The 22,065-nt window shown below is 36.1% G+C and overlaps 1 protein-coding gene across 10 annotated transcripts in view; it reads right to left on the bottom strand.

Moving 5' to 3' along the window:
- Positions 1-22,065, bottom strand: part of KDM6A (lysine demethylase 6A) — a 191,656-nt gene that overhangs the window by 21,901 nt on the left and 147,690 nt on the right. For all 10 annotated transcript variants that reach the window (XR_004262774.1, XM_032258554.1, XM_032258555.1 and 7 more), the window contains 8 exons: positions 11,010-11,139; positions 9,334-9,439; positions 8,511-8,716; positions 7,222-7,286; positions 7,072-7,146; positions 6,248-6,396; positions 3,926-4,040; positions 162-349 (listed from right to left, as the gene is read on the bottom strand). Coding sequence is in view for 9 of the 10 variants with exons in the window: in XM_032258554.1 (XP_032114445.1) it covers positions 162-349; positions 3,926-4,040; positions 6,248-6,396; positions 7,072-7,146; positions 7,222-7,286; positions 8,511-8,716; positions 9,334-9,439; positions 11,010-11,139 (1,034 nt within the window). In the remaining variant the exon portion in view is untranslated. The remainder of the gene's footprint in view (positions 1-161; positions 350-3,925; positions 4,041-6,247; positions 6,397-7,071; positions 7,147-7,221; positions 7,287-8,510; positions 8,717-9,333; positions 9,440-11,009; positions 11,140-22,065) is intronic.

The raw sequence follows: 22,065 nt of genomic DNA, 5'->3' as shown, positions 1-22,065 counted from the left end.
ACTTGAATTACATTTATTGTACTACAAATTATAATTCTATGCAAGGAGACATTCTTCTTACAACTTTTGGTGAGTTATATTTCAAAAAAAAAAAAAAAAGAACAGACCTACTGGATATAATCCTTTATAAACTTTTTTTTTTAGCGTATTCTTTATAATACCTGTAAGTGGACCAACATTCCAAGCAATGTTGTTGCACCAGCCAATAGCCTGAACCCAATGAACAGTGCCTGCATTTATCCAGACCAAATCTCCAGGTCGCTGAATAAACCTATACACTGGAACGTTTGCCTCATAAAGATCTTCAAGGTTGGGCCACCAAGAACCCATTAGGAAATTCAAATTATTTCTGAAATAAAAAAAAAATAATGCAAATAATGGAAATAGATCAAGTACATTAAGAAGCCCCTAGTAAGACCGGAAGAAAAACATCACATTTTTTTTTTTTTTAATAAACACTTGTTCACTTTATTGAAACATAATTGCTCGTGCAAACAGATCTGCTGTATGTATGTAAACAGTGTGCAATTATGGTCGAGTACTAATACTAAATGACTAAAGATCAGTATTACTGTCTTTTTTTTTTGAGACAAAGTCTTGCTCTGTCGCCCAGGCTGGAGTGCAGTGGCTCCATCTAGGCTCACTGTAATCTCAGCCTCCCAAGTAGCTGGGATTACAGGCGTCTGTCACCATGCCTGGCTAATTTTGTATCGTTAGTAGAGACGGGGTTTCACTATGTTGGCCAGGCTGGTCTCAAACTACTGACCTCAGGTGATCCGCCTGCTTCGGCCTCCCAAAGTGCTGATATTACAGGCATGAGCCACCATGCCTGGCCCAGTATTACCATCTTAAATTGATTTTTCAAAGACCCAAATGAAATCCAAAGCTACTTTCAAGTAACACATATATTAACTTTTAATAAAGACTATTTTTGACTGAAGCCTTCTCCCTGGAGCACCTAGAAATCCCTAAAAGGTAAATGGAAGGTGGAGTTGACATCAAGTCATTTAAATCCATAAACAGGAGCACTGTGACAATACAAGTACCAGGAACTTTCCTTAATTTCTGAGGAAAAGGACACAGAATGTCAGTCTCTATACAGTTTTGATGATTACCTGATTAAAACTATGCAGTTGAAAACAACTTTATCAAAAACAAACAATCACACAAATGCACAAATAATCATGACTACTACTACCAATATATTTTGGAAATATTCCATAGATCATATTATTAAGTTTTTATTTTAAGATCTAGGTTCTTATTCCCCACCATGATATGAAGTACTTTTTAAACTACACAGAAACTTTTTCCATAAAATAACTTTATAAAATTGAATTAACTACTTTAAATTTCATATTTTGGGGAAGGAAGAACTTAGAGAGTAAAAATGTTCCTTAAGATCTAAGAAATAATATCGATTTTATTTGTCTTGTGCTACAGTGCATGATAAAGTATACTTTACAATTGTTTTTACTGGTTTAAATTTTATTTTTTATCCAGAAAAAGGGTTGGCAAACTATGGCCCATGGGCCAAATTCAGCCCACTGCGTGTTTCTGTAAACAAAACTTATTAGAATACAGCTATGTCCATTCATTTGTTGTACTATCTCTCACTATGTCTCTGCTACAGTGGCACAGTTGTGACAGAGAGCATGTGACCTGCAAAGCCAAAAATATTTATCATCTGGCCCTTTATGGAAAAAAAATTGCCAAACTATGATCTAGAAGGAACCTTGGCCTCTCTTTCTCTTGAAAAATGCAAGGCTACTCTTTAAAGTTTAGACTAGAGTGCAAATGGTAGTCTAACTGCAAAAAGATAAGGATTGGCTTATTGTGTGTGACAAGGCCAAGCAGATACAGTCCAGAAAAAGTTGGCTATAAAGCAAAAAAATGGCTATAAACAAAAATCCTAGCCTTATTTCATCCCTGTATTGCCATTACAAAATTACAGAAAACTTTTTATCCAAAAGCAAGTAATCCCAAATAAACCCCCAAAAAAACCAAGAAACAAAAAAAAACAAACTTGCCAAAAACCACGCATTGTTTTAATCATATATTCAAAAGAATGGTTATTTCAAGACAGGTATTATTTAAAGCCATAAAATAAATTAGAGACAGTATACAGTCACTATCAAAAACAATAATCTTTATGTGAAACGAAATTACAAGTGAAATGCTGAAGAAGCAAGTACTATTTTCACAACTGAGTTATTAAATTTACCTAACCCTTCCTACTAACTTGATATTTTTATTATCCCCATGCTCAAGCTTTTCAGACATCATCTGCCTAGTCTAATTATCTTTTTTTTTTCCCAAGACACCTCTCCATTTAGATAGGAAAGAAAACTATACCCTAAAAAATAGCCAATCCCTACTCAGAAACAATGAACAAGGATCACTATACTATAGCTCCAACAACATAGTATTAACTCAAAGTTTAAGATATAAAAATCTTTCTATATAGCACAATGGAGATTTCCCATATGACAATGTTCTTTCACTGCTGCTACTAGACTGCTGGTACATAAAAGAAAGTATAGGTTAAAGTAGATTAGGTTATTTCATCAGTACATTAGAAACTTTAAAACTCCTTATCTTTGGCTTTCTTACAGTGAAAGAAACCAATATATGAATAGTGAAGACAATATAAGGTAATTATCTCTTGTTTGCATATAAGGAAACAATGAGTTAATATCCTTTTTTTGGTTTTCCAACTATGATACACTTCTTACTAAATACAAATATTTACAGCAAAGATTCTTAAACCAAAGCAAGAAATGAGAAATTAGTATGGGGCTGGGCACGGTGACTCACACCTGTAATCCTAGCACTTTGGGAGGCTGAGGCGGGCGGATCATGAGGTCAGGAGTCCCAGACCAGCTGGGCCAACATGGTGAAACCTCGTCTCTATTAAAAATACAAAAATTAGCAGGGCATGGTAGCACACACCTGTAACCCCAGCTTGAACCTGGGAGGCGGAGGTTGCAGTGAGTCGATATTGCACAATTGCACTCCAGCCTGGGCAACAGAGAAAAACTCCATCTCAAAAAAATAAATAAGTAACTAAATAAAGAAGTTAGTATGTGGAATATATGTATAATTAGTTTTCAATGTAATCTCATATGTAAATGTTTTCTTTTTCCCTTTTATCTAATTGGGATGGGGAGTATAACACCAAATGTGTATATAATTTTATCCTAATTTTCTAATGTTATTACTAAATGAAAATATCAGGTCCTTATATAAAGTATTTTTTAGAAAAGAAGAAATAAGGTTCTAGCTAGACAAATGATCAAATTGAAACCAATTAAAAAAAATTTCCAAAGTACTCTTTGATCCAAGACATAGAAATAAATAAAGGCTATTTCTGGGATGTTAAGGAAAGGAACTAGCCAAGTTCTTTCAACTAGAGAAAACAAAATCTAGGCTGGACGTGGTGGCTCATGCCTGTAATCCCAACATTGCAGGAGGCCCAGGCGGGTGGATCGCCTGAGCTCAGGAGTTCAAGAGCAGCCTGGGCAACACGGTGAAACCCCATCTCTATTAAAAAATAAAAAATACGTAATACATTTTGTACAATTTTTTCAAAGAAAAAATTGTCAGTTCGAACAAATTCTTCTTGGAATATACACATTTCAAATGAATAAGTATGCATCATTTTAAAAATTAAATAACTCAACTTTTCTATCTTCTAAATTCATGGGTACTACTATTCCATGAAGTGGTTTCATGGCATCTTTCCTAAAGTATTTCCAATAACACAAAATATGAGATTTGGAATCAAATCATTTAAAATGAATTCTTTGCCAAATATAAGTGAATACTGACAATTTATCCATTAGGATATCCAGCTTGGTAAGCTGTCCTTTACAATTACTGCTTTCTAATATATGTTTTAAGAAAATTTACTTTGGAAACCTACTTTTCACAGAAGTCATTCAGAACACCCCAGTAACCTTCAGGAACAACAAACCATTCACAGTCACCTGGGCCAATATTTATATTAACTGAACAGAAGTTGTTATTTTCTTGATGACCTGAAATGTGAAAAGAAAAAAAAATTGGAGCTCCAGTGGCACAATCGGTTAGCACACGGTACTTACACAGAGAAAAAAAATCACCATACTACAATTCTATAGAAAAATGGGTCTTGAGAAACAAAACCTTACAAATGCTTAACAGAGAACACTCTAGTAGTATTTAGTTCTTCAGTTCTTCATTACTGTAGCATTTTTGTGTCAACTCCTAACTTAGAGCTTCTATGACAGGGAGTATAAATCATGGTTAAGAGATTGGGCTCTGGAGCCATGCTCCTTGGCTTAGTTATGAACCTGGGCAAGCTGGTAAACCATTCTGACTCAGTTTCCCTATATGTAAGAACAGATAATAACGATCTCTGTAAATCGTTGGGCTGTTTTGAAGATCGATAAACTAATGAATGCATATAACAGTGCCTAATACAGATGCTCCATGACTTACAGATGGGACTAAGTTGAAAAAGCATTTAATACTCTGATAAACCCACCATAAAGTCCAAAAATGGTAAGTTGAACCATTTCAAGTTGGGGACTGTCTATACACAGTAAGCAATAAATAGTAGGTATTATAGATATCATTACCATTTTTTCCTTGTGAGCTAATCTCCAGCAACAATGTGTTTACCCCATAATGAGGTACTGAAAATAATGTTTTTTGCCCAATATTTATATTAGTGTCCAATGACAGAGTAGAAAGCAGAACACAGTTCTTCCATCATTTGTTCCAGAACTCTTTGCACTTTATCTGACTATGGATAAAATATCACAGAATTGGGCTTCCAATGGTCTGAGGATAACAACTATAACAAGCAATAGTTCTAATCCTGGCTGTACATTAGAATCCTCTGGGGACCTCTGTTAAAATCCCACCCTCATGTCTGGATCTGAATCCTACAGAATAATTAATTATAATACTTTAAAAAAAACTACCAGGTGTGGTGGCTCAAGCCTTTAATCCCAGGACTTTGGGAGGCAGAGGGAAGGGTAACTTGAAGTCATTACATGAACCTCAAAACAAGCAGGCATGGTGGCATGTACTTGTAGTCCTAGCTACTTGGGAGGCAGGAGAATTGCTTGAGCCTAGGGGTTAAACAAGGTTACAGTGAGCTATGATCACATCACTGCACCCTAGTCTGGGTGATATAGCAAGACCCTGACTCAAAAAAAAAAAAAAAAAAAAAAAAAAAAGGACCAGGAGAATAAAACGAGCAGACGGGATGGGAACCACTGACCCATATTACCCAGAAGCAAGCATAGCTCTATTTTGAAATAATTTTTAAGCACAATGCAGTAAGAATGTGAACAAAGTAGGAAGCAGTCTGGGTTTCAAACCATGGCTGCATCACGTAGCAAAGAGAAGCACCTGAGGGAGACTCGTGCAGCCCACAGTACATTGGTACAGCTGAACTGGTTATCGATAGTATCTCTTCTAACTCATCAGTGCTGTGGTTGTAGCAATTGTTAAATATTTTGAATATCACCCTGTGAAATTTCATGCCAATGCAAAGGAGCATGAAGAAGATGGTACTTTAGTACTGGACAGAAAATTTAAGTCTAAAAACAATGTAATTCATTTTACAAATAAAGAAAAAGACGTAAAGAAGAAATGTAACTTGCCAAAAGTGACAAACCTAATTAGTGGCAAAGTCTAGACTAGATATTAGAACGAGTCTAGTAATGTTTTCACATCATGAAGTTTTTTTTAAAACTGTGAGTTGTGATCCACTTAGAAATTTGCAATCTACACTTTATTGTTTAAATGAAACAATGGAATAGATTGGAAAACGTATTCTTCAATGAAACCACTGCTGTACACATACATGTGTATTAGGTTACAAATAAAATATACTATTTATTGTTACTGGGGTTAAAAAATAATTCAAAAACACCACACCCCCATCACTTTCCGTAACAGATGAGATCAACAATAGAGTCTTGAGGCCAAAAGAACTTATTTCCCAGTGCTGCTTCAATGACTCCTTTCCAGATTAAACTGTTATAATGTTTCTGAGCTATTACACCAAAAAAAATAATGAAAAGGGGAAAAAATCTTAATCAGAGCCTAGTTAAAAAGTACAATATTATAACAGGAACAACCCTTTCAGTTTTATTCATTATGAATGACAAGATTCCAGCTGTCTTTGCATGTTTCATATTTTGATTTTTGTTTTCAATTTTAACATGATATGTTAGTTCATACAAATTACCTGGTGTTCTGCTCCCTGGAACTTTCATGTATAGTTGAACTGTGTTCATGCCCAGTATGGTATGACCAACATGGCTTAGAAGATTTCCTGCTGATACTACACGCACAAAAGCAGGAAGTTTAGTCAGCTCGTGTAGCTGCAACTTCCACCTGCAATAAAGTAACACATCAAAAGTGAAACTCTGCTACAAATATCTGTGGAAGTTTATCATTTCTTCAAAACCCTTGTGTTCCAATCAGAAAAACAATTAAATCTATAAATATTTTACTTTTCCATAGGAAAATGCTTAAATTTTAAAATTTTTCCAAAGAAAATTTTCCAACTAAATAGGCATAAAAATTATTGACCAAGTAAATAAAAGGAAAAAAACCTTTCTATTTTTATAGTTATATGATTATATTTTATAAATACACTTTTATATAACTATTTCATATAATTAAAAATATAATTTTGTGATTATGTAATTAGCATATAGTCAGAATCTTGATGAAAAACTGTACAAAAGTTTTAAGTAAAAACAAAATTTGGCAGGGTGCAGTGGCTCACAACTGTAACCCCAACACCTTGGAAAGCTGAGGTGAAAGGATCCCTTGAGCCCAGGAGTTCAAGACATGCCTCAGCAACACAGTGAGATTCCATCTCTATTTTTGGAAAAAAACTTAAAATTTTTAATTGTAAAATGTAGCAAAAATTTAGCTTAAATTCATGTCAACTTAAAAAAAATGACAAGAAATGAAACAGAAGAGGAAATTGTAGAGAATTTCCAATCTTGCTCAGGATAGCTCTTTGCATCAGTTCACAGAAATATGACTACAAGGACTTACTTTTTGTCATCAGATAGGTCAATATTGGTCCCAAACTTTATGGTTTTAAAGGGTCCTTTCCTCCTCCTCCCAGAACTTAAAAAAAGAGACACAATATTAGAAACATACCTTTTAAAAAGAAATACTAAGTGGATACTAAAAATGACTTACTTATCTGACGATGTAGATTCACTATCTGAGTGGTCTTTATGATGACTTCTTTTTTCATTTTCTTCCTATAGATTAAGCAAAAAGCAGTCTAGTTTAGTATTCTACAACTGGCAATCCTTTCCACCATACAACTGAAAAAAAGTTCGTATCTAGATTGAATAGTATTATTTATGTTTTGAAACTAAGTTTCGTGTTTTTATTTTTTAGAGACAGGGTTTGACTCCCATTGACCAGGCTGGAGTGCAGTGATACAATTCCAGCTCACTGCAACCTCTGCCTCCTGGACTCAAAACGATTCTCCTGCCTCAGCCTCCTGAGTAGCTGGGATTACAGGTGTGCACGACCACGCCGAGCTATTTTTGTATTTTTGGTAGAGACGGGGTTTTGCCGTGTTGCCCGGGCTGGTCTCAAACTCCTGAGCTCAAGCCATCTACCCACCTCAGCCTCCGAAAGTGCTGGGATTACAGGCGTGATCATGCCTGGCCTTGAAACTAAGTTTCTATAGGCCTCCTACACATGAAAATTTCTTCAAACACCACATCAAATAAATACCAAAGTCAAATCTCATTGGCATGGCATCCAATTTCCTTCACTAGCCACAAAGTTATACTACATATTCTCATACCTGTCCCATTTTCAAGAGGAGAGAAAACCTGAGGAAAGTTGAAAGGCCTAGGACATCTCATCTTGATTATAAATGATGTAAGGTAGCAGAGGTGTCTGCATGTGTCCATAGCTATATATGTATAAGGGTGGAAGGTAAGATACTTTTTATTCTATTTCCCCATAAAGATATTTACTTCATCAACCCATAGGTTTGTTCAGATTTTACTAAAAGCAAGCTGAGGCTAGGTGTGGTGGCTCACGCCTGTAATCCCAGTACTTTGGGAGGCCGAAGTAGGTGGATCCCTTGAGGTCAGGAGTTAAAGATCAGCCTGGCCAACATGTTGAAAACCCATCTTTACTAAAAATGCAAAAAAGTTAGCTGGGCGTGGTGGCACGTGCCTGAAATCCCAGCTACTCAGAAGGCTGAGACAGAAGAATTGCTTGAACCTGAGAGGCGGAGGTTACCAAGATTATGCCACTGCACTCTAGCCTAGGTGACCGAGGGAGACTCTTGTCTCAAAATATATTAAATAAATAAAATAAAAGCAAACTGCATAGCACTTATGAAGTCTTTTATATAACATAAAATGATGAGATGCATATAAAAATAATGTACCCTTTTAAAATCCAAAGTAAAATCATCTTTAAAATCCTAAAATAATCTTTAGGATGCAAATACTTACTCTCAATGATTCCTGGAATGAGGAGGCCTGGTACTGTGCATATTTAGCAATTGTAGTATGAGATCTATTACTTTCACAATGCCAGATTTTCCTTGTTCCAGTGGGATCCCAGTTTTCATCTGCTGGCTGCAACAACTGTGTCCTCACTTCTACCATATGTTCATTGTTAGCTTCCACCAAAGTTTTAGTAGAGAAAAGTCCCAGGTCTTAATAAACATAAATGTAGTTAAAAAATGAAAATTATCTTTGGGATAATATTTTAAGTGCTTTTTTGTTTTGTTTTGTTCTTTTAAAGAAGAAGGTAAAGTATTTTATGGCACTGTATCAGTTCCCATAAAAACCAACTAGGGCCTCTACACAACCTTAGCTATGTGCCAATTTTGCAGAACCATATGCTGAAGCCCTGAATCTAACTGCTATGTCATCTCATCCGAAAAGAATTAAGTGTGTAAAGACTGAAATTTCACTTATTTAATTTCTGCAGATGCCAGGAAATAGTTATGGGGCTATAGTATTTATTAGTAGCATCAAATTTCACCGACATTTTATAATCAAATTTTTTCTATTAACCTAAATCACAATTATGTAAATGGACCAAAATAACAGCTAAATTTAAAAACCATCACAAAATTGCCAGTAACCAATATCACCATCAATATTATTCATATCACGGATTAAAGAAGTGATACACACACTCTCTCTCTTTCTTAGTACTAAAAAAAATTTAAATAAAAATACAAAAAAAAGTTTCTGTCAGTGCTTGAAAAGTTAAAAAATAGCAAAGAAATAGACAAACTTTTTCCTTTTTTTATTTAAGGCTTACCTAACTTAAGAGCTCCAGCAAGGCCACGTATTACTGTAACAGGGTTGCTTGGATTTGTACAAAATTGATGCAATGGAGGAAAGAAAGCATCACGTTTATTTTCCAACTGTAAAATTAAAATATGTGGTTAGATCTCAGGAAAACAGAGCTTTTATTTAAATATTATGCTCCAAATTAATATTCTTTTTTTTTTTTTTTTTTTTTTTTACAGTTTAAGACATTTTATGGGGTGATATTTCTATCTGACAGTATCTCATCACTATGACTTTTGAGTCTAGCTTCAGTTAGATAGTAACCACATACATTTCTCCTGTCCATTTTATCATGACTAAAATATGTAGAAGAAATGAAATTGAAATTAAACTTAAAAATCAAAGTGTTTTACATATTATTAAGTCTTGAAAAAAAGAAAATCCTGACACATGCTGAAACATGGACAACCTTGAGGACATTATGTTAAGTGAAATAAGCTAGTCACAAAAAGACAAATATTGTATGGTTCCATTTACATGAGGTATCTAGAGTAGTCAAAGTTAAAGAAAGAGAAAGTAGGATAGTAGTTGCCAGGGGCTGGGAGGAGGGAGAAATGGGGAGTTGTTCAATGTGTAGTTTCAGTTTGTCAAGACGAGAAAGTTCTGGAGATTTGTTGCACAACAATGTGAATATGCTTAACGGTACTGAACTGCACACACAGAAATGGTTAAGACGGTAAATTTTATGCGTGTCTTTTAAAAATTTCAATAAAAGAAGAAAATAAGAAAAAAAAATGTCTAAACAAATATTATCAAAGAAAGCAGACTGAAGAGGACCCATAAAAGATAAAAACTTAATCTTGAATTTTTCTCCTGAGACCTCACTTTAAAAGCTTTTTTTACATGTCTATCCCAGTTCTTCCCTTACATAATAAGGGATAAATAACAACTGGTTGGAGGAAGAATTAATGTGATAATATTTGGCCTCTAGGGGGCAAAGGGGTTAAATCTATAAAACAAACTCTAGTATCATTTTATAGATTCAGGATCATTATACATACACTACCCTAACTTTATACTTACAAAAAATTTTAATTTGGGATAGAAGCAGGAAAATGAAAGGAAATAGGGTTGGAAGATCTATTTGGAAGAAACAGAAATAGGAATTGCTTTGACTGAACTCTTATCAACTTCCTATATGAGATTCCTATATTTCTATAAAGCAAAACTAATTCCTAGTTTTAAATATTTTAAATAACCCATTAAGTTTTTTAGTAACATATATCTACCATGACACGTTCTCAAACATCTTTTATGAAGGTAGTATTTTTTTAGGGGGTAGATACATAAAACAGAATGAATGTTAAGGTCCACATAACTAAGTAGAATGCAGATTTAAAACCCAGTTTACTCAAAAAAGTTATACTTTTAGGTAGTGTTTTCCTAATACTGCTTAAAATTAGGGCAATAAAAAGTATTTCTCATGATTCTAATATCATCACAGTTAATAGCTGAGAAGGTCTTTTAAAAATGCTATTATAAAATCTTTTTGAATATATCTTTTTTCCCCCAAAAAATATTTAACCTGCTGCCAATAATTGTAATGTTTCCTAAAGGGCATCCATATAAATTTAAAGAAAGATTTTATGAAAGACAGGTAGCAGCAAACACTGTTTTATTTCTAGTCAGTCAATTCAGACTCACGTAAATACTAGGTGTAGGTGGATTCAACTTGTCCTTTGGCAAGGGAGGGTATGGTGAAGATGGTGGTCTTGGAGGCGGACATTTATCCAACAAAATGCTACTGTTAGATAAGCCATTTTTACCTAGATTCCTTAAAAAAAAAAAAAAAAAAAACAGGGGGGGGACAAATAAAACAGTTGTACATTTATTTGGAAAACAGAAAGAAAAAATCCTGAATTAAGTCCTAATTAAATTATTAGGCATTTGCACAAATCCATGAGATGTGGATCCAACAGGAAAAACACTAAGAATGGTTATTAATTTCAGCAAAGACTTGATTCCTATATATCCTCCATTGAAGGAAAATAAAAGATATCACAACATAATAATTATTGATGACATTCCTTATTTTGCTTGTAATTTTCCAATTTATTTTCTTCACCTAAACAACAAACATAAGCTCCAATTTCCTCTCCACCATCACATTCTTTTCCATCAATGTTAAAACATTAACTTTGTCAAAAAAGTTCTAGATAACAGTAAAAAACAGAATGTCTCTTTTCCTATGTCTCATCTTAGCAATTATAATCAGAATACCTTTGTAACAACTCTCAAACCTGAGATTTCTCCCTTTTTCTCAAATCAGAAAAAAATTCCTATACAACTCCTTGACTAATAAAATTCAGCAAGATGCCAATATACTAACTTATACAGCAAATTATACTACTTCTTCTTAAACAATGCATATAATTGCTGTCTACTCTCTGACATTGTATGTAATTACTTAGTGGTATTTAGGTTGATGAAAGTATCCTTCAGTTAAAATTATCAATTCTTAAGATAGGGTAGAATTATTCCCTAACCATAATTCTTTTAGTGCAAGCAAGAAAGGTATTTCCAAAAGAAAGATATTTCCAAAGTTTTTACCAAACTTAGAAAATCAACAAGAAAAAATTTTGAGCTTTCAAACCACTCCAGATTAACTAACTTATCTCACTGAATTATTACAAGTTCAATAGCAATCAATGCATTAAAGTACCAAGTACTCTTAACATACTAAATTTCATGTAATAATTTGAAATTTTCAGTTATTCTGGGAAGTCAAAAACTCAGTAATTTTACTTACTTCAGAAGGTATTTTCATCACAAATTACAGAATAAAACAGGTTGAAACAAAATTAATTTTCCTAATTTTGCTACACTGAACGAAGTGTTACAAATTAGCCTTTGGTTGGTACTAATGAAACTAAGGCTTAAAATTTCACTGCCATAGACTTTTAAGATGTTATACTAAATAGCACCATGGGTGTTACTTTCCTAATTTTTTCAACTACAACTCCAGGTAAAAACAAAAAAGTTCATGGCAGGTCTCAAAGGAATGATTTACGATGAAAATAACTGACTTTCAAATAACAGTATATGAAAATATCATTAAACTGAAATTTTATGGTCAGCTAACAATTCAGGTTACAGGTTGAATAAATTTTCTGTCCAAAAACTAGTTTTCAATTATCTCTCCACAAAGTGCATGTGCCTTGTAGATTTAAAGACAGATAGACATTTAAGCTTTTAGATTTGGGTATAAAATTAGTACCAATTTATAAACTCCATCAAATTTTTGCTTTTTACAAGTAGAAACTTTTGGGCAGAGAATGGGAAAGAAACAATTCAAGTATTATCATAAACCAATGCAAGATAAAACAGTTACAGTATCTACATAAATAATAGTTTTCATGTTGAATTGTGTATCTGCCACCCTTTCGAATATAAGCAAAATATGACTCAATACTCAAAAAGAAAATCTGTCTTTTAGGAAAGGAGATGGATGTGCTACTGTATAGTAAATGATTACTATTTTGAAGAAATTGAAAGATATGAACGATGTATTAAAACTGACTATGCTATAAAAGGGTATCTCTAATTAAATGTGTCACCAAAATTTAAGCTTCTACAACATTCTGGACATTGAGAGATGAGACTAGAAAACAGGGTTTGACACTAGAATTCTGTCTTTATCATTTATACAGTTCTTTAACAATTAAAAAAGAGACAAACGAGAAAGTAAAACAATAGAAAACGTTGTTGCCAGTATTTTCAAATAGAAAAGAAAAAGATGGAACATGACTAAGGGAGCTGATAACAATTCAATCACTTGAATGTTGCAATTAAAATTTTAGACAAGAAAGAAGCAAAAGTATTATAACTGGCTTTTAATGTATAGCACTGACCACTGCAACATTAACATAAACTAAACAAGAATCAGATTAAAAACTAACCAGCACTTTAAAAACTAGCTACCTATATGGAAATAAAGGGGTACCCAATAGTGCATACAAGTCATACCTAGCAGTTTCTTATTGTGTTTGAAACACTGACTACCTGCCTATTAAGGTCAAGTTTCAAACAAACAGGAATTTCCCTGAAGGAATTGATGATATATATATAGTGGTCTGCATAGCAAATATAAGCTATTTCCACTAAAAATATACTGACTAATCCTAATGCAAAGGGCAGGGCTGTGGATAACAGGAATAGACTTTATCTTCTGAACATGTGAGTGTCCAACACTGTTTAGAACACCTAAAGCCAAATAATAAAACTTTAATGTAAATATCCAAAGTGGAGAAAGGAGTTAAGAAAGACGCAGGTTTTGGAATGGACTTAGAGATTATCCCATCTTAAATCCTTTTCTCCCATTTTTGAAATCTCTCTGAGAAAAGTCAGAGTAGGGGAAAATTAACTGCTGCTCATTTATTTAAAATACTGGCTCAAACTTACTTTCAAGTTTACCCATATCATTTGGTAGGTAGAGAAACAGTAAAAATGTGTTTTGTGATAAACTCATCTACACTTAAATTATCTCTTATTAGGAAGCTCCCAGACCAGAGATGTCAAATCTCTTGTACCTGTGTTACTTTCCCCTTGGGTTATGGACTCCTGCCCAGCACAGGCCACCATCAAGAGAACACAGAAAGGGCAACAGCATGACACCTATAATTTGCCATCTTACCTTTTTCTCTGTGCCTCAAAAGACTGTTAGCTCCAATTTATTAGAGTACTTTTGGTCTCTTCATTAATTAATTGAGTCCTGGATCTACTGGAATAACCAAGTAACCCCAGGGTTCTATAGTGTTTTGATAAGTCTAGCTGTTTACAAGATATATATTAAAAAATTAAGTCTCCATAATAAGGCACAATGGCCTTTTTGAGTTAAAATGTGAAAATATAACTGTGAATGTACAGAAATACTCTGAAATAAATCTTTGTATATGCCTGGAAAATGAGATGAAAGATTATAATCTTTATTAAGATATACAATCAACTAAGCACCTATAGCATAAAGCTTTATTAATACAAACTTATGAAAACTGCTACTGTACACTTTGTAACTTGGGGAATAGAACATAGCACCATGGAACTCTTTCTGACAATATTCCTCCTTAGGTCCATACAGTTCATGATGTTAGTTCTGAACCTCCAAATCTTCCCCATTTTCTAGCAACCACCCTGAGTCTACAGAGAGTGGATGACGGAGAAAGCCCCTCCTCCAGCAGTGAGAGCAGTAGTACCTAGGAAACAGGACAGAGGCTCCAGCAGATGAGGGAGGAGGAGGGAGAAGACTGTCAAACTGGCAGTGAATCAAGGCACTGTGTCTAAGGAGAGCCAAGTGTAGCATTTAATCTGAACACTCCCTATTTTCTGTAGGCCCAGAGTTGAAGTGAATGACAGTGGAACGTCTAGACAAAAAAACTAACATAAAAATCTATAATATAAAAACTTCTAAATAAACAAATTTTAGGAACTCAAGAACCTCACTATATGCTTTAGAAGAATTTCACTTAGAGATCATCCAATATACTTTTAAGTTACTGACATTTAAAAATCTTGTAAGAAAGTTAAGATTAATTACAGTAATCACCATGTTGTAGGTCACTAAGGAAAATGCTGCCAACAATGTGGACCCAATAGATAAAGAAAAAAATAAAACGTAAAAAACGATGTAATTTCTGCTCTAGTTTATGTCAGAATAACAGCTAAATATTTAAAAATTGACAGGAAATAATGAAATAGAAAGTAATAGAAAATAAAACACAGGCCAGCTATGGGCGGTGGCTCACGCCTATAATCCCAGCACTTTTGGAGGCTGAGGCGGGCGGATCACCTGAGGTAGGGAGTTCGAGCCCAGCCTGACCAACATGGAAAAACCTCATCTCTATTAAAAAATATAAAATTAGATGGGCATAGTAGCTCATGCCTCCCATCTCAGCTACTTAGCAGGCTGAGGCAGGAAAACTGCTTGAACCTGGGAGGTAGTGGTTGCAGTGAGATGAGATCGTGCCATTGCACTCCAGCTTGGGCAACAAGGATGAATCTCCATCTCAAAAAAATAAATAATAAAAATAAAAAAAACACAGACCAAAAGGTATTTTAAACACTCAAATTCTTTAAAGAAAAATATAGTGTAATTTACAGTAAAGATCTAGTGTCACAATTAAAGTGATGATTTAAGTTGAAATTTATTTTTAATTAATTCTTCCCCATACTCCATTGCTTATATTCCACATCCCTCCCAAGGAGCAAACTTATATATAAATAATAAAATTTAATTTCACCTCAATCATTTGTCAGTTACAAACATTTAATGGTAGACCCAGGATACCTTCTAATAAAATAATCTGAACAGCAGAAAAGATAACCATAATTTTAGATAACAATAAATAAGACATATAAGCACTAGCAACTGCAGGAAGAGGTTTATATGGCTATAAATAAAAACTGCTTTGAACTTTAAAATGTAAAAGCTATATTAAATGGTCAATGTAGCCATACTAGAACTAATGTTTATATTTTCTATTTATAGGATGGTTATTTTCTACATATTATGACAATCTACAACCAAAAAACCATCTTTTTAAAATCTACTATATGTCTGCTCAAACCTAAAATTTAATGTACCAGAAAGTATTACAGAATTATTTCTTGTTTGTTCCAGGTATGTTAACTAAATTTCATTCAATATTTAGTCACTTATGGAGGACAACAATTACAAGAAAACGAGAAAAATTATATATGGGCCATATACAATGAAAAGGCCAGTAAGAATTTATGTCCTATAAATATCAGAGAAAGATGGTGCTGCCTGATCCTTTGATTCTTCTTCTTCTTTTTTTTTTTTTTTTTTTTTTTTGAGACAGAGTTTCGCTCTTGTTACCCAGGCTGGAGTGCCATGGCGCGATCTCAGCTCACCGCAACCTCCGCCTCCTGGGTTCAGGCAATTCTCCTGCCTCAGCCTCCTGAGTAGCTGGGATTACAGGCACGCGCCACCATGCCCAGCTGATTTTTTGTACTTTTAGTAGAGACGGGGTTTCACCATGTTGACCAGGATGGTCTCGATTTCTTGACCTCGTGATCCACCCACCTCGGCCTCCCAAAGTGCTGGGATTACAGGAGTGAGCCACCGCGCCCGGCCTGATTCTTCTTTTGTGGGACAGAGGAGGTTCATTTCTTCCTAAATTTCTGAGGCTCTGCCCTTCCTAGACTAGCACATTATGTCTGGCTCCTTCCAGAATGGCTAACAGTCTGTCATGTCTCTCTATTGCCCCTGACCTCTTCCTTCCTCTTCTGCCTCCTTTTGAACCTCTTCTAGATTCAAATAAAAACAGTCCAGTTTTCTCAACTGTAAGCAAAGGCCAGCCTTGATAATTGATGGGGTCAATTCCTAACCTAACATTTAATAGGCTCTGATCAAAATAAAAAAAAACAATTGGGTTTTCCAGCCTTTCTGTTTCTGGCCAAATATGATTTAACCCATTCTCTTGTTTCAATCCCCAGAGCTAAGTCAATCACACTGAAACAGACAACCCTAGTAACGATAAAGGGCAGTAACAGCACAATCAGACACACCCACTCAAAATAAGCAATTTAGGGAGGATCCAAGATGGCCGAACATGAACAGCACCGGAGTGCAGTTCCCAGCAAGAACAGCACAGAGGGTGAGTGCTCACTCCATTTCCAAACAAGTTTTCACTGCCCACAGACCAGGAGATTCCAGGCTGAAAAGCACCAAGAGTTTTTAGTGTGGCGGTTTCAGCCGGTGCCGGGTTGGCACACACAATCTCACATAAGTCTGGGTGGTTGTTTCCACTGGCGCCTGGAATGCCTGGGAGACAGAGCCACCCATCCAACTGAAAGGGAGGGGGGCTGAGACAGGGAGCCTGGCAATCTGGCTCGGTGGGTACCACCCCCACAAAACAAGCAATCTGGAACACTCTGGATTAAGAGTTTCTCAGCAAGCATAGCTGGACCCAGGACAGTCCAGTTCAGTGAGGGACAGGGCATCCCCCACTACCGAGGCAGTCTGCCACTACCAAGGCAGTACACACAGCAGCTGGGCAGAGCCTGCGGCAGCTCAGCCACACCTCTGCTGGCAGACTGTGACTAGACTACTCCGTGAAAGGCAGGGCATCTATGAAAAAAGGCAGCAGCACAACAGGAACTTGTAAATAAAGCCTACCTTCCTAGGACAGAGCACCTGGGAAAAGAGGCGGTTATGAGTTCAGCTGCAGCAGATTTAAAGGTACTATCCCCGCAACTGTGCACGCAGCAATGGAGCTCCCAGTACCTGAACTCCTATAAGGGACAGACGGTCTCCTCAAGCAACTCCCCGACCACCATATGCTCTAAGAGACACCTCATAAAGGAGAGCTCAGGCCAACTTCTGGTGGGTACCCTTCTGGGACGAGGATAGCAGAGGAAGAAACTGGTGGCAACCCTAGCTGTTCTGCAGGCCCCGCGGGTGATCCCAGGCAAGCGGGGTCTGGAGTGGACCTTCAGCAGTCCTGCAGCAGAGGGGTCTGACTGTTAGAAGGAAAACTAAGAAGCAGGAAGAAACAGCTTCAACATCAACGTCCACTCAGAGACCCCATCCGAAAGTCACCAACTACAAAGACCACAGGTAGATAAAGCCACTAAGATGGGAAGAAACCAGCGCAAAAAGGATGAAAACACCAACAACTAGAACACCTCTCCTCCTCCAACGGATCACAACTCCTCACCAGCTAAAGATCAAAGATGAATGGAGAATGAATCTGATGAATTGACAGAAACAGGCTTCAGAAGTAATGACAAACTTCTCAGAGCTAAAAGAACATGTGCTAACCCAATGCAAAGAAACTAAGAACCTAGAAAAAAGGTTAGATGAGATGTTAACTAGAATAAACAACTTAGAAAAGAATATAAATGACTTGATGGAGCTGAAAAACACAGCACAAGAACTTCGCAAAGCATACAAAAGTTTCAATAGCCGAATCGACCAAGTAGAAGAAAAGATATCAGAGACTGAAGATCAACTCAATGAAATAAAACTAGAAGGCAAGAATAGAGAAAAAAGAGTGAAAAGAAATGAACGAAGGCTCCAAGAAATATGGGATTATGTGTAAAGACCTAATCTACGTGTGGTAGGTGTACCTGAATGTGACGGAGAGCATGAATCCAAGCTGGAAAACCCTCTTCAGGATACTATCCAAAACTTCCCCAACCTAGCAAGGCGGGCTAACATTCAAGTCTAGGATATACAGAGAACACCATAAAGATATTACTGAAGAAGAGCAAACCCAAGACACATAATCATCAGATTTATCCAGGTTGAAATGAAGGAAAAAGTGCTAAGGGCAGCAAGAGACAAAGGTCAGGTTACCCCCAAAAGAGAAGCCTATCACACTCACAGCAGATCTTTCGGCAGAAACCCTACAAGCCAGAAGAGAGTAGGGGCCAATATTCAACATCCTTAAAGAAAAGAACTTTCAACCTAGAATTTCATATCCAGCCAAACTAAGCTTCATAAGAGAAGGAGAAAGAAAATCCTTTATGGATAAGCAATTGCTCAGAGATTTCGTCACCACCAGGCCTGCCTTACAAGAGCTCCTGAAAGAAGCACTAAACAAGGAAAGGAACAACCAGTACCAGCCACTCCAAAAAACATAGCAAATGGTAAAGACCATCGACACAATGAAGAAAATGTGTCAACTCAGAGGCAAAACATCCAGCTAGCATCAAAATGGAAGGATCAAATTCACACATGACAATATTAACCTTAAATGCAAACAGACTAAACACCCCAATCAAAAGACTGGCAAATTGGATAAAAAGTCTAAACCCATCGGTGTGCTGTATTCGGGAAACCCATCTCACGTGCAAGGACACACATAAGCTAAAAATAAAGGGATGGAGGAAGATTTGTCAGGCAAATGGAAAGCAAAAAAAAGCAGGAGTTGCAATCCTAGTCCCTGATAAAATGGACTTTAAACCAAGAAAGATCAAAAGAGACAAAGAAGGGCATTACATAATGGTAAAAGGATCAATGCCATCAAGAAGAACTAATGATCCTAAATATATATGCACCCAATACAGGAGCACTCAGGTACACAGAGCAAGTTCTTAATGACTTACAAAGAGACTTAAGACTCCCACACAATAATAGTGGGAGACTTTAACACTCCACTGTCACTATTAGACAGATTAACGAGACAGAAAATTACAAGGATATCCAGGACTTGAACTCAGATCTGGAGCAAGCGGACAGACATCTACAGAACTCTCCACACCAAATCCACAGAATATACAATCTTCTCAGCACCGCATGGCACCTACTATAAAATCGACCACATAATTGGAAGTAAATCACTCCTCAGCAAATGCAAAAGAATGGAAATCATAACAGTCTCTCAGACCACAGGGCAATCAAATTAGAACTCAGAATTAAGAAACTAACTCAGAACCGCACAACTTCATGGAAACTGAACAACTGGCTCCTGAATGTCGACTGGATAAACAATGAAATGAAGGCAGAACTAAAGATGTTCTTTGAAACCAACGAGAATGAAGACACAACACACCAGAATCTCCGGGACACATTTAAAGCAGTGTCTACAGGGAAATTTACAGCAATAAATGCCGACCAGAGAAGTGAGGAAAGATCTAAAATCGACACCCTATTGTCAAAATTGAAAGAGCTAGAGGAGCAAGATAAAAAAACCTCAAAAGCTAGCAGAAGACAAGAAATAACTAAGATGAGAGCAGAACTGAACGAGATAGAGACACAAAAATTCTTCAAAAAGTCAATAAATTCAGGAGCTGGTTTTTTGAAAAGATCAACAAAGTGGACAGACCGCTAGCCAGATTAATAAAAAAAATTAAAAGGAGAAGAATCAAATAGATGCAATAAAAACGATAAAGGGGATATCACCACTGACTCCACAGAAATACAAACTACAATCAGAGATTACTACAAACAACTCTATGCACATAAACCAGTAAACCTGGAAGAAATGGATAAATTCCTGGACACCTGAACCCTCCCAAGCCTAAACCAGGAAGAAGTTAAAAGCTTGAACAGACCAGTAACAAGGGCTGAAGTTGAGGCAGCAATTAATAGCCTACCAACCAAAAAAAGTCCAGGTCCAGATGGGTTCACAGCTGAATTCTACCAGACATACAACGACGAGCTGATACCATTCCTTCTGAAACTATTCCAAACAATACAAAAAAAGAGGGAATCCTTCCGTAATCATTTTATGAAACCAAAATCATCCTGATACCAAAACCCGGCAGAGACTCAACAAGAAAAGAAAACTTCAGGCCAATATCCATGATAAACACAGATGCAAAAATCTTCAATAAAATACTGGCAAACCGATTGCAACAGCGCATCAAAAAGCTTATTCATCACAATCAAGTAGGCTTCATCCCGGGGATGCAAGGCTGGTTCAACATATGCAAGTCTATAAATGTAATCCACCACATAAACAGAACCAAAGACAAATACCACATGATTATCTCAATTGATGCAGAGAAGGCCTTTGACAAAATTCAACAGCCCTTTATGCTAAAAACTCTCAATAAACTAGGTATTGATGGACTGTATCTCAAAATAATAAAAGCTATTTACCACAAACCTACAGCCAGTATCATACCGAATGGGCAAAAACTGGAAGCATTACCTTTGAAATCCAGCAGTAGACAAGGATGCCCTCTGTCACCATTCCTATTCAATATAGTATTGGAAGTTCTAGCCAGAGCAATTAGGCAAGCAAAAAAAAAAAAAAAATAAAGGGTATTCGATTAGGAAAAGAAGAAGTCAAATTGTCTCTATCTGCAGAAGACATGATTGTATATTCAGAAGACCCTATCATCTCAGCCCAAAATCTTAAACTGATAAGCAACTTCATCAAAGTCTCAGGATACAAAATCAATGTGCAGAAATCACAAGCATTTCTATACACAATAACAGACTAACAGAGAGCTAAATTATGAGCGAACTCCCATTCACAATTGCTACAAAGAGAATAAAATACCTAGAAATACAACTAACAGAGGATGCAAAGGTCCTCTTCAAGAACTACAAACCACTGCTCAATGAAATAAGGGAGGACACAAACAGATGGAGAAACATTCCATGCTCATGATTAGGAAGAATCAGTATCAAGAAAATGGCTATACTGCCCAAAGTAATTTGTAGATTCAACGTTATCCTCATAAAGCTACCAATGACCTTCTTCACAGAACTGGATAAAACCACCTTAAACTTCATATGGAACCAAAAGAGAGCCCACATAGCCAAGACAATTCTAAGCAAAAAGAACAAAGCTGGAGGTATCATGCTACCTGATTTCAAACTATACTACAAAGCTACAGTAACCAAAACAGCATGGTACTGATACCAAAACAAAGATATAGACCAATGGAACAGAACAGAGACCTTGGAGGCAACGCCACACGTCTACAACCATCTGATCTTTGACAAACCTGACAAAAACAAGCAATGGGGAAAGGATTCCCTGTTTAATAAATGGTGTTGGGAAAACTGGCTAGCAGTGCAGAAAGCAGAAACTGGACCCCTTCCTTACATGTTATAAAAATATTAACTCCAGATGGATTAAAGACTTAAACATAAGACCTAACACCATAAAAACCCTAGAAGAAAACCTAGGCAAAACCATTCAGGACATAGGCATAGGCAAGGACTTCATGACTAAAATACCAAAAGCACTGGCAACAAAAGCCAAAATAGACAAATAGG

Source organism: Sapajus apella, unplaced genomic scaffold, assembly GCF_009761245.1.
Source record: "Sapajus apella isolate SASKATOON/1434 unplaced genomic scaffold, GSC_monkey_1.0 scaffold103, whole genome shotgun sequence".
Lineage (NCBI taxonomy): Eukaryota > Metazoa > Chordata > Mammalia > Primates > Cebidae > Sapajus > Sapajus apella.
The sequence above is the reverse complement of the archived record's forward strand: the minus strand, read 5'-3'. Positions and strand labels throughout refer to the sequence as shown.